Consider the following 12,382-nt stretch of genomic DNA (forward strand, 5'->3'; position numbering starts at 1 on the left):
CGCCTGAAAATAAGCATCAAAGATGCACTGCCAATTCTTGGCAACTCTGGTAACTAAGCAATCACCAAAATATTTAATATCACGTCAAGGATGCTTTTTCATCACACATAAGAATTTAAACTCCCTAAGAGGAAAGAAATAGAATTCTGAGATTTTTTTTTTTTTAGTAACAAGTGTATTTGTTTCCAAAATAAACATCCCAGACACCACAGAGTATGGGAAAAATAATTCCCCATGTGGTGGGAACCTTCCCCACTGCACACACACCCAGTGCGCTAAGTACCCAACAGCTCTGCACAGTGCAGAGTGGCGCCTGGGAAATGCATCTGCTCTCGACGCTGACACACTCCAAGGAATTCCTTCCCGATGATGAGCAACATTTTCCCCTGTGTCAGCCAGCAAGCTTCACACTCTAACACATGGCTTTGAAAGATATCTGTATTAAAACCTTTGCCCAAAAGGAGCAAAGCCACAGCTGCAACAGGACCATATTTGAAGTAACTACATTCCACCAACTAGGAGAAACTTGTGAATGATAAAATATAAATGATGCCAGTATAATAATGACAGTAAATGTAAGAGTGATAGTGCAATAGCACAATAACAACAGCACAGTACCAGAGCAGAGTAATGATAGCTACACAATTGGAAAGGTGAATATACAGGATTCAGATGGGCAGAAATCAGTACACTGTCTTTGTGGTCCACATGTGAACAAAATGTGGCCATGGCTAAGTCTTTCAATCAGGTCATCTAACCCTCTACAGAATTAAGATTTGGCCTTTTTGAAAGCTGTCATTTCGTGCTGGAACTCTGCCTCTGGACAGCTTCTAACTCTGTCAGAAATGATGACTGCAAAGCAGAGGCAAGCAGGATCCATTTAGGACTTACCAACTAATAAGGCCACAGGAAAAACCAAACAGAAAAGATTAGTATTTTTCCACTTGAAAAGTTAATTAACATTAAAATTGTTTTTTAAAAAAAAAAGATTTTATTTATTTATTCCTGAGAGACTCCCAGAGAGAAAGAGAGAGAGAGAGAGAGAGAGAGAGAGAGAGAGGCAGAGACACAGGCACAGGCAGAGGGCAAAGCAAACTCCATGCAGGGAGCCTGACGTGGGACTCGATCCCTGGTCTCCAGGATCATGCCCTGGGCTGAAGGCAGCGCTAAACTGCTGAGCCACCCCGACTACCCTAAAGTGTTTTGATTTTATCATTTCTATATTCTTCCCACTACTAACAGCAACATAATCAAAACATAGCTACAGTTTCAAATAATCTTCCTAGAACAAAATGAAACTCTATCACTTTGCCATGACAGAAGTCTAACCTGTACAAGTGAAAATTCTGAATCTGAGAATGTGTTTAAACGTGCATGGTTTTGATACTTTCCCTCTCTTACAGTCCCCAAACATGTAAAGTCCTCCTGGCACAATTCCTCTAGAAAGTGATACACGTCCACTGCTTACAAGTCACAGCTTACACCTCCCTCTGGTCTTTCCTCTGGGAGCACTGCTGACCCCAGAAGAGCCAAAGAAACCAGGCACAGGCACTAGCCCATCCTAGATCACAGATTCTACATCATGTGCAGACAGAAAAAGCTTTACAGAACGTAGAATGTGTACAACAGGGTCAGAAATCTTCAAAAATTACTTGGATTAAAGTAAAATTGCCAGCAGAGAAAAATACAAAACATACTGCTTCTTCCTACCTCTTTGGATTCCTTTATGAAGTAAGCTCCAGCCACTCTTGTCTACCATGTCCACATCAGCCTTGTGGCTAACCAGCGTGGTGGCAATACTCTCTAGTCGTCGTGACAGGGCTAGATCTAAAGCAAGGTCTCCATTATGGTCCACTTCATTCAGCTTCCCAGGGAGCTGCAGAGATATATCTGTAAATTAGCACCCAGCCAATAGATAATACAACTTATTTTAATCTCTCCCAGCTGGACTCTTACATATCATCTTTTTATAAAAATACCAAATTACAGTGCTAGAACACTGTATACTCTCCAAATGCCACTGGATTCACAAACTTCTCTCAGGCCTCCTTGAACACATGTCTTTCAGGGAACACAGAATTAATGGGGATCACAGAGCAGACACCAACACCGTGGAAGACAATGAGGGCCACAAGGGAAATGCAGATAGTGCTATAGGAACACAAAGGCCAGGTTAGAGGGTCAGAGCCCAAAGCGAGACAGCTAACGTTTTCATAAAAGACTATGGCTTAATATCTAATTCCCAACACAACGTGATGTCTCCCTGGGTACTGGACACCCAGTCTAAAGCACATTATGTTCCCATATGTCAAGAGCAACTGTATTTCTTCACCGGGCAGTGCAGTCAGCAGAATAATAGCCCCTAAAGATGTCCATGTCCTAACTTACAGAACATGTGCCACCATCCACAACATAAGAGACTTTGCTGGTGTCATTAAGGTTAAGGACCTTGAGGGAACACATCCTGGATTATCCGGGAGGGACCCATCTGTCTAATCATATGTGTCCTTAAAAGTAAAAGAGGGAAGCAGAAGGAAGCAGAAGAGCAGAGAGATGTGACACGAGGATTTGAGACGCCATCCCTGGCTCAGAAGAGGGAAGAAGTGGTGGCCTCCAGAAGCCAAAAAGGGCCCCCAGCCTAGAGTCAGCAAGAAAATGGGGTTACTAGGCCTATAACCACAAAGAGGTAAATTCTGCCTGCACACCAAATGAACAGTAAACAGATTCTCTCCTACAACCTCCAGAAAAGAACACAGCCTGCCGACACCTGAACTGTGGACAGGATGGCTGCACTGGACTTCCAACCTACAACACTGTACGGTAATACATGTGCTTTTAGCCACTAGGTTTGTGACAATTTTTTTATAGCAGCAAAAGAAAACTAAAGCAGAATTTGGTACCTGGCAGCTGGGTACTACTCCAACAATGACCTAAACACATGGAAGTGGCTTTGGAAATGGCCAACAGGCAGAAGCTGGAAGGATTTTGAGGAGCATAATGGAAACAGCTCAGACAGCCCTGAACAAACAAGGCGTAGACAGATGTGCCTTAGAAGACCGTGCTGGTGACAGCTTAGGGGCAGTGAGGACATTTTAGAGAAAAACAAGCCATGTATGGTTTTGGGAAAAAGCAGTTACAGTACCTGTGAGTCCATCTCAATTAGATAGAGGAAGACCACATCCTCTCTCTCTACTTTGATCGCCTTATGTAACGGGTACTCAGTCTTGGACTTGATCATTTTGTACAACAGCTGAGCACTCATGCTACTGAAGTCCTCCTTGCGCAGGTCATCCTGAGGACAGAAGGACAGTGAAAAGGGAGCAGATCCTACACACCAACAGTAACAAGAGATGTTCATGAGGAAGCCCTGAGAACGTGTCTGGCCCTACTAGACAGGGCTCAGCACAAAGAAGGTGAAACAGGAAGGGGGAAGTAACCTGCTCAGGTTTGCACAGGAAGGAACACAAAGCCAGGAACCAAGCCTGTGCTGTCCACAGCAGCCCTGCTGTGCCTTCGGAGGCAGTAAAGCACCACTGACACCCAGCAAGGACGCCACTAGGAGCCCTCTGTCAGGCGATGGGGTCGTTAGCCCCACAAAGATGGCAGCTGCAGAGCTAATCATAACTTTCAGGGGTGAGGCCCCCCCAGTCAGAGGGTCTTCACTACTGCAAATCTCTATCTATCCTAAAGCACCACACCTGTTTTGATTCTTTACAATCCAATTCTTCTGGACATCTTTTCTCACAATGTTGTTAAGTACCAAAGTTTGCTATAAAACTGGGCTATAAAACACAGCACTAGGTATGATTTTTTTCTAAATGCAAATACTGTTCTTTAAGACAAACAATTCCGCAGGACAGCAAATCGAGACTTAATGATGGTCTCCACACACCGCAGAGAACGTGGAAAGACCCGGGCTTGTGGGCAGCTTCTGTGGATGGAGCGTACAGGCAGCTATTTCTTGACCTGAGCTACCTCTACCTCTCTATTCTGAAATCAGAATGAGATGTTTAGAGCCTCAGCAATCTCAAATGTCATCTAATGCAAGTAAGAGCCGAGAGGTAACTTTCCATAGAAGCAGGCCTCAGCTCAGGTCTCCGGCTAGCCATGAGGGTGCTTTGCTCACACCCCTCAATCTCTCACTCACCCAGTGACTGGCAATAATTTCTGCACAATAGTTCATGAGAGTGCTGGCACTCAGTTCCTCTGCGGTCTGATAGAAGCGAATACAGTTCCTGACGTTCACCAGAGACATAACACTCTTCTCACATCTGCAAGAGAATATTAATGATGAATGGTGTCATTAGGACAAATAGATTTGTAAGTGAACAAACCAAAGCTGTAATCTGTGTACTGGCTGTATCTGTGTATTTACCAATAACACTAACATACAAGGTTACACAGAGGAGTTAGGAATAAGTACAGCTGACCTATCATATTTTAAAAGTACAAGAATTGCATTATATAGCACATTGACCATTCTGGTCAGAATCAAAATAACCTCTAAATAAACACATTAAGCATAACCCCCCACTGCCTTATAAGTAATTCCATGAAACTCACAGGTTTATTATACATAGGTGCTGGCAAAATCAAACACACAATAGGTCAAATTCACTCCTTTTATATTTAACTGTACAGGACATATGTACAATTCCTATCAGCACAGTTCTGTAATGCCACCAGTGAGGCCTCAAATTAGCTTCAAGCAGGAGGCTCTGTGTATGCCTCAATAAATTAGTTTGCCTGAAACATTCTCCCAAAGCTGAACCGTACGATATATGCATTATCACTCAATAAAACTGACTTTTGAAAGTCCACCTAGAAAATATATAGAGCCAACTGAATTTCACACAGTAAACCCATAGCATGTACACGGTATACACAGAGTACACCCACAGTATACACACAGTACACCCGCAGTATACACACAGTACACCCACGGTATACACACAGTACACCCCCACTACACCTGAAGCACACCAACAGTACACCTACAGTGTACAATGCACATGTCCCTAACTTATTATTGAGTATGCTAACACAGAAAAATCAGCTCCATGGACGTCCAAAAGTCTGCTTACAAGCATCACCACAAGACTCTCCCATGCACTGATAAGAAGGCACCCATTATGTCAGACAGGCAACCAGGTCCCTGCTGGCACAAAGCCAACCCACACCCTAGCCTAGGAGATGCAGCACTGGGACTGGGGGAAAGGAGGCAAGTAGCACAGTCCTTCCACTCCCGTGTCTGCACATCTCCGTACAAATGAGGCTCACCTCTAAAGCATCACAGAGACCTGGCAGCCTACTATTGCTTCATCTGTCCTGCAACACCCACAGAAACCCTTTTCTAATCCTAAGGGCAGAATCAGCACTGACAACACTGAGCTGTGAGGTAAAAAAGACCTGAATGGAGATCCACTGAACTGTCTGTGCCCTGTCTCCTGTTCCATGTAGTAAACACAGTGCTCTTGTTCAGAGGGTCAGAGTATCTGTGTGCATTTTCCCAGGTAAAGGAAAGCTAAGTGAACTGCACACAGTATTTGGTACATACCTGATATGCTCACCAGTTTGAGGGCCTTCTCAAGGCAGCAGCCTTGTTTATAACCAAAATGGACTGGTTTCAGTACTACAGTAAGAAAATATGATCATCTAGCAGATAATTCTGAGTTTTTACAGGTGAGGGGTAGCACACAGACTTGGAGAGAGGCCACTGACGCAGGAGAGAGAAGGGGAAGAAGGACGGAAGTGTTAACAAAGACCAGAGAAGAACAAAAGAACAAACCTCCCAAGCCTCACCAATGAGACCTTGGGGGGAGGGGGGGCAGCAACAGCTTTGCCATCCTTTCTCCATCCAGCAATAAACGCTGGCACCTATTTTATTCCAAGACTGATGCTTAAGTTCTTTGTTTCTAAGTAACACAGGTGAGGTGGTGTGAAGAAGCATCTCCCACAGGGCACTTATAAATCAAAGTGTTACAGTATCACAGTGAGTTACTGTACTGAGCAACACCATCTGAGCAACCTTCCCCCAAGTGATTGTGACCTGCTATGAAATCAGAGCGTTTGGGAGAAGAGTCTTCTGCTTAAATGCATGGAAATTCTCAATTTTACAATGACAGATACCCATGAACAGCTGTCCTAACGTCCTACCTAAGGGACTACTGATTCATATCTGCGGAGAAGCTTTGCTAAGCACTCTTACAGACAAATCCCCTTCTTTCTACTACCAAATGACATCTGTACAAAGATACTCAAATGTGTTTCATGAAGACAGATGTTTTGCTACAACTGGCAGACACTTCATTTTCACCTACCTCTGGGGTTCCCAGAATGCCATTTATGATTTCAAAATGGTTTGCATAACATAAAATCAAACTTACCTTTACATAAAAGACCATGTCATCTCATTTAAAAATTCAGATTCTCAGTTCTTATCTTCTCTTTCAAAAGTAGCAGGACAGACTAACTTTCTTTTGGAGGAATTTTGGTTTTGTTTTTTTTTAAAAAATTCTATTTATTTATTTATTTATTCATTCATTCATTCATTCATTCATTCATGAGAGATACAGAGAGAGGCACAGACATAGGCAGAGGGAGAAGCAGGCTCCATGCAGGGAGCCTGATGTTGGACTCGATCCTAGGACCCAGGAATCACGCCCTGAGCTGAAGGCAGATGCCCAACCACTGAGACACCCAGGTATCCTAGGAATTTTGTTAATACATGTTTTAATTTTAGAGCACTAAAAGGATATAAATGGACAAAACAATTTTCAAAGTATAAAATCCAGAATATATTAAGCATCTCACAAATTTCTGTCTAGTTTCAGTATTACTCTGATGTGCATGAATAGGAGGTGTGGACAAGATACTTGACAGGAGAAACAATAAAACATTAGCAGTGGCTGAATTACAAATGACCCAGGGACTTTTCTTTGTATTATTCTATATTTTCTAAATGCTATACGCTGAGCTTGTATTTCTACAATCAGGAAAACAACTACTATATTAATTGTCAATTTTTAGCAGATACTATTAATTCTCTTTAAAAAAAAAAAAAAAAACCAAGGCTCCTGGGTGGATCAGTTGGTGAAGCTTCTTTCTGCCTTTGGCTCAGGTCATGATCTCAGCTTCCTGGGCTGGAGCCCCAACCTCAGACTCCCAGCTCGGCAGGGAGTCTGCCTCTGCACCCCGGCTTGTGTTCTCTCTCTCTGTGCCAAATAAATAAATAATTTTTTTAAATCATCTTTCTGATAATACTTACCAAAAAAACCTTCCTTTTCATCAAAGTGGTGATAGCATTCCCAAACCTCCGAGATCCCGACATTACAAACATAAGCAATACCTGCTTCATACTGACCTGCACACATTTATGACAGCTTACTACCTCAGACATGTGATTATTCCTGCACACAGCAGTGGGCACTCTGTACTCTGTGACCCTTTAAAAGTTGACATTTGGGGGATCCCTGGGTGGCTCAACAGTTTAGTGCCTGCCTTTGGCCCAGGGTGTGATCCTGGAGTCCCGGGATCAAGTCCCACATTGGGCTCCCTGCAGGGAGCCTGCTTCTCCCACTGTCTGTGTCTCTGCCTCTCTTTCTCTGTGTCTCTCATGAATAAATAAATAAAATCTAAATGAATGAATGCATGCATGCATGAATGAATGAATAAATAAATAAATAAATAAATAATAAATACATAAAAAGTTGACATTTGACCCCACCCCCACCCGGACTCCTGGGTATCTCCCAGCCCTGCTCTCACCAAAGCCACAAAAGAGACAGATAACAACTTAATGTTGATATCCAACAATACAAAATTGAGCACCTGGTAATGTTGATGGTTAAGGGCCTACCCAGTCAATAAGCAAACATTTTAATTAAAGAATCCATTACACAGATTACAATTACCTATACTACTCTTAACCCAGGGCATTTTTATCAAAGCAATTTAATTTACAAGCAAGTCTGTCAAGGCCAATGGAAAAAAGCTCAGGAAATCTGGGGAAAAAAGATACAAATCATATTCAATCTAATTAAAATCATTCTCAATTCACTCTCAGATGGCTCAAATACTCACCCAAACAAAGCAGAGTTCACTTCAAGGCCTCCATAGTCAAGTCAGCTTTGCTAACCAAGTACTAGATATGCCTACATACCTCAGACCTGTTGGGGTTTTTTGAGTTTTTGGTTTTAGATATTAAAAATACATTCAAGCTGATGTTAACCCTAGAGCATTAAGAGGAACCTGTGTGCTCATTCATGTGGTGCATGGCAGGCTCCGTGAACAGCAGCCCCAAAGTGGTGGCAGCAAGCAGCTCTGGGCTCTAAGGGCAACACAACAGCAGGTGGAGCACTGCCTGAAGGCCATTCCTGTAGCACCCAAGGTGATACGAAAGATAACTAAATGATGTTCGTCCCACCAACCAATCTGACTACCAAAGGCCACAAGCCAAACATAAATCAAGGGCATGACATCATCTCGATGACATTTTGTTCTCTGTTGCTCTGGAAGGCCAACTTGGAAAAGCAAAAGAGAAAATGCAATATAAAAAAAACAGAGCAGACTATCTCCTTCAGAACCTAAAAAGCAGTAACAAATGAAGCAAAAGCTCAGAAACACTGTCTATGAAACCTACTGAGCCATACTCTTGTGTATTAATTCAAGCATTATTGAGTTTCTAGCAAAAACAATATGACCAAGGACTTCACCCAAGTACATATATCACATAAGTAGAATAAATGTCACAGGAAGTGGTATTGGAGGGAAAGCTGAGAGTTTGGACACTATAATCTGCTGTATTAGCTCATACTCAGTTATCAGCTCACACTATTATGTAATCTCAGGTTAGAAAAAAAATCAGTGAAAGAAAAGAGAATAACTAAAAACTGTGGCAAAATTTAGCTTACAAAATAACAAAGCATGGGAGATAAAATGATCTCCACACAGCCTTTAAAAGAACACCTTGCAAAAGTTATTTACATTAGCAGAAGCAGCTGTTTTCCCAGAGCTTGGCATAATTAAAGCTCAGCCACCACCATGTGAGGTGCTTGAATAGATGTGCTGTGACTTGCCTCTCCCTGAGGAGCTGGAGCTGAAACCGATTAGCCAGCTTCATCAGCTCAGTCAGGAATACGTCATCTTCTCTGAACTCCAGCTCATCTGTGTAGATCCAGCGGAGCATCGTCCTGGTCACCTCAGGGTTAGCATCTGCTTATGAAAAGAGAGACACTGAAAACAAAGCACCAATAATACACTTACGCCTGTTTGAGGATTCCTAAAACTTCAGACTAATAAATTCTGGTACCCTCAACTCAAATATCATGCAGCCATTAAAAATGGCAATTAATGCTTTTCTGGGCAGCATCTGACTTCAGAAAAATGTTAAAGTTTTGCAAAGGGTGGTAAGTAAGAGAAGCAAACTACTCAAGACGTAAGTCAAGGAGCACCTGGGTGCTCAGTAGGTCGAGTGTCTGACTTTTTATTTCAGCTCAAGTCATAATCTCAGAGTCATGAGATTAAACCCCACATCAGCATGGAGCCTGTTTAAGATTCTCGCTCTCCCTCTCCCCCATCCCCTTCCCTCCTTACCTTTCTCTCTTAAAAAGAAAAAAGATGTAAATCAAATAAATTGGGGGGAAACATTCTAAATATATGACAGAGTTTATATTCCAATAAAAAGATCTTACAAACACACATGAAAACATGGATAACCAATGGGCAACAGATATAAATGGTAATTCCCAAGGATAAATAAAAAGGTTCAGTAAACCTTACCAGTAACTACAAACACAAATTTAAACTACAATACATTTTTTGTCTGAAAGATTCCTAAAAAGTACGCCAATTATATGTGTAGAATATTAGTCTAATAACTGAGCAAATACAGAGAAACATATATATTAAGACAGTCAACACAGTATTATTTTTAAAAATAAAAACTGGAACAAAAATCTTGAGAGTACAATACTGGTAAGCTAATAATTATAGTATATACTCACACTGGAAAGTTTTGTATCAATTAAAGTTATTTAGATCTCAATAATCAACCTAAAAAGATATGCACTACATATCAGGTTCTTAAAAAGGCTAAAAATACATGTATTAAATGATCTCATTTTTTGGAGATGTATATGTGTGTATACACATGTGTATCAGTATGTATACACACACACACACACGCACACCGTTGTGTCTGTCTCTTGTCCAAGTACTAACGAGGCCCAACCCTGCTTAGCCCAACCCTGCTTAGCTAAGCTTCTGATCTGTCCTATCAGATAAGACTGAGGACATTCAGGGTGCTATGGCCGTAAGATTATCAGTCTTTTTTTTTTTTAAGTAATCTCTACACTCTACACACAGTCATGAGTTTGAGCCCCAAACAAAGTCAAGAGTCAAGAGTCACATGCTCCATGGAATAAGCCAACCAGGTGCACCTATCTACTGAGACGCTGGAAGAATAAACCCTAAAATTAACCCTAGTAGGATCTATAACTAACTTTTCTTTGGGCTAATTTTTTATTTCCCTGATTTTGCTTGCTTTTCTTTTTTTTTTTTCTTTTTTTTTTTTTTTGAAAGGAGGAGGGCAGACGCTGAAGGAGAGAGTGAATCTTAAGCAGGCTCCACATCCAGTGTGGAGCCTGATATGGGGCTGAATCTCAGGACCCCGGGATCATGACATGAGTTGAAACTAAGAGTGGGATGCCTGACTGATTGAGCCACCCAGGCGCCCCTGATTATGTTTTAAAATTTGGCTGCTTTCCTTTAAAAACCCTCCCTCAATTGTCCAAATCAATAAACCTGACAACTGATAAACTAAAACCTAAATAATTTTCTTAACCATAATTAGCAGGGATTTTCTGGGAGCCCTCAAAATTTCAAATGAAGTTCAAGTGATCTCCAAGCATTCCACTCATGCCTTGACTCTTCCCTTAATCTACAAAATACACTGAAAATAAATTCATTTTGAGAGTCCGACCAAGCAGCCATGGTACAAGGTGGGCAGAGCACTAAGCCAGCAGGAGGGGGTGTGATTCCAACTGCACACTTTTAAGTGAATCATGCAGTCTCTATTGCATCCCATCTACTTACACAAGTGGCTGTTCAAGTCAAAGGAGCCTGTAAAAGCAGGAGGAGACGCAGAGGAGCAGACTCTGAGAAGTGAAAGCAGTGGCCTCCACGACCTGTATGGCATACCTGCTTCTAGAGGCAGTCACCCTTCACTAGGGCCGGCACACAAGCTGATCAAAGTCTGTGACTGTAGGGACCACAAGAGAAAGAACACCCCAACTTCTGATGTCACCACAGTCTAGGTGCCCACAGCCACACTTGGTAGAGAACTTGAGATCTTTTATGTAGCCAGTTTTGTTGTTGTTTTGATTTTAAATAAACGTTTTATAAGCCATTTGGAAAGAATGAGAATAAACTTAGTAGGCAATTAGCCATTAAATGAAGCATACTGAGGAAATTAATTTCCTTACCTAAATCCTGTACTTAATCAGTAAAACACTGAGAAAAGTGTTCTGAATATCTTACTATGACTCTGGTTTAACTGAATTGTCTGCAAGTTTCCAACAATTTTTTCTTCATTTATTTTAGTTTTTGATTCATAAAATTAAAAAACTGTGATAAATAGCATCTTTCAAAAGTAAAAGCAGAGTACTTGGGCCAGAAGATGGCAGAAGAGTAGGGTCCCCAAGTCACCTGTCCCCACCAGATTACCTAGATAACCTTCAAATCATCCTGAAAATCTACGAATTCGGCCTGAGATTTAAAAACAGAACAGCTGAAAGGCTACAGTGAGAAGAGTTCACGCTTCTATCAAGGTAGGAAGACACTTCTATCAAGGTAGGAAGACGGGGGGGGGGGGGGGGGGGGGGGGGGGGGGAATAAAGAAACAAAAGGCATCCAAGGGGGAGGGGCCCGCGAGGAGCCAGGCTAAGGCCCAGGCGAGTGCCCCCAGGACAGGAAAGCACCATCCCAGAGAAGCAGGAGCTTCACCAATCTTCCCTGGCAGAAAGGCGCTCCCAGGGAGTTAGAGCAGGACACCAGGAGAGCAGGGATGCCCTCAGGCTCCCTGGGACACTAACAGACACCTGCGCCCCGGGGAGAGTGCGCCAAGCTCCCTAAAGGGCTGGAGCGTGCCCATGGCTGGACCCTGGAACAAGGAGCAGCTCGGAGGGGGAGGGGCTCTGGCAGAGGCTCCACGCAGAGGGGGCTGCGCGGCCTGGAGCACGAATGCAACAGCGCAGGCCCCCCCGACAGGCAGAGTCCAGGAGGGCACAGAACAGCAAGGACACTCCTGCCCCAAGCTGAGCAGATCAGCGGCCCCAACCCCGGAGCATCCAGGCCCCTGCAGACTGAGAGCTCCATAGTTACT

The 12,382-nt window shown here is 42.7% G+C and overlaps 1 protein-coding gene across 3 annotated transcripts in view; it reads right to left on the minus strand.

The window, feature by feature from the left end:
- Positions 1-12,382, minus strand: part of ANKFY1 (ankyrin repeat and FYVE domain containing 1) — a 79,953-nt gene that overhangs the window by 31,864 nt on the left and 35,707 nt on the right. For all 3 annotated transcript variants that reach the window (XM_041770438.1, XM_041770436.1, XM_041770437.1), the window contains exons 4-7: positions 9,078-9,213; positions 4,148-4,271; positions 3,143-3,292; positions 1,711-1,876 (exon numbers count right to left, since the gene is read on the minus strand). In XM_041770438.1, coding sequence (XP_041626372.1) covers positions 1,711-1,876; positions 3,143-3,292; positions 4,148-4,271; positions 9,078-9,213 — 576 coding nt within the window. The remainder of the gene's footprint in view (positions 1-1,710; positions 1,877-3,142; positions 3,293-4,147; positions 4,272-9,077; positions 9,214-12,382) is intronic.

The sequence above is a fragment of the Vulpes lagopus genome, chromosome 10 (assembly GCF_018345385.1).
Source record: "Vulpes lagopus strain Blue_001 chromosome 10, ASM1834538v1, whole genome shotgun sequence".
Taxonomy (NCBI): Eukaryota; Metazoa; Chordata; class Mammalia; order Carnivora; family Canidae; genus Vulpes; species Vulpes lagopus.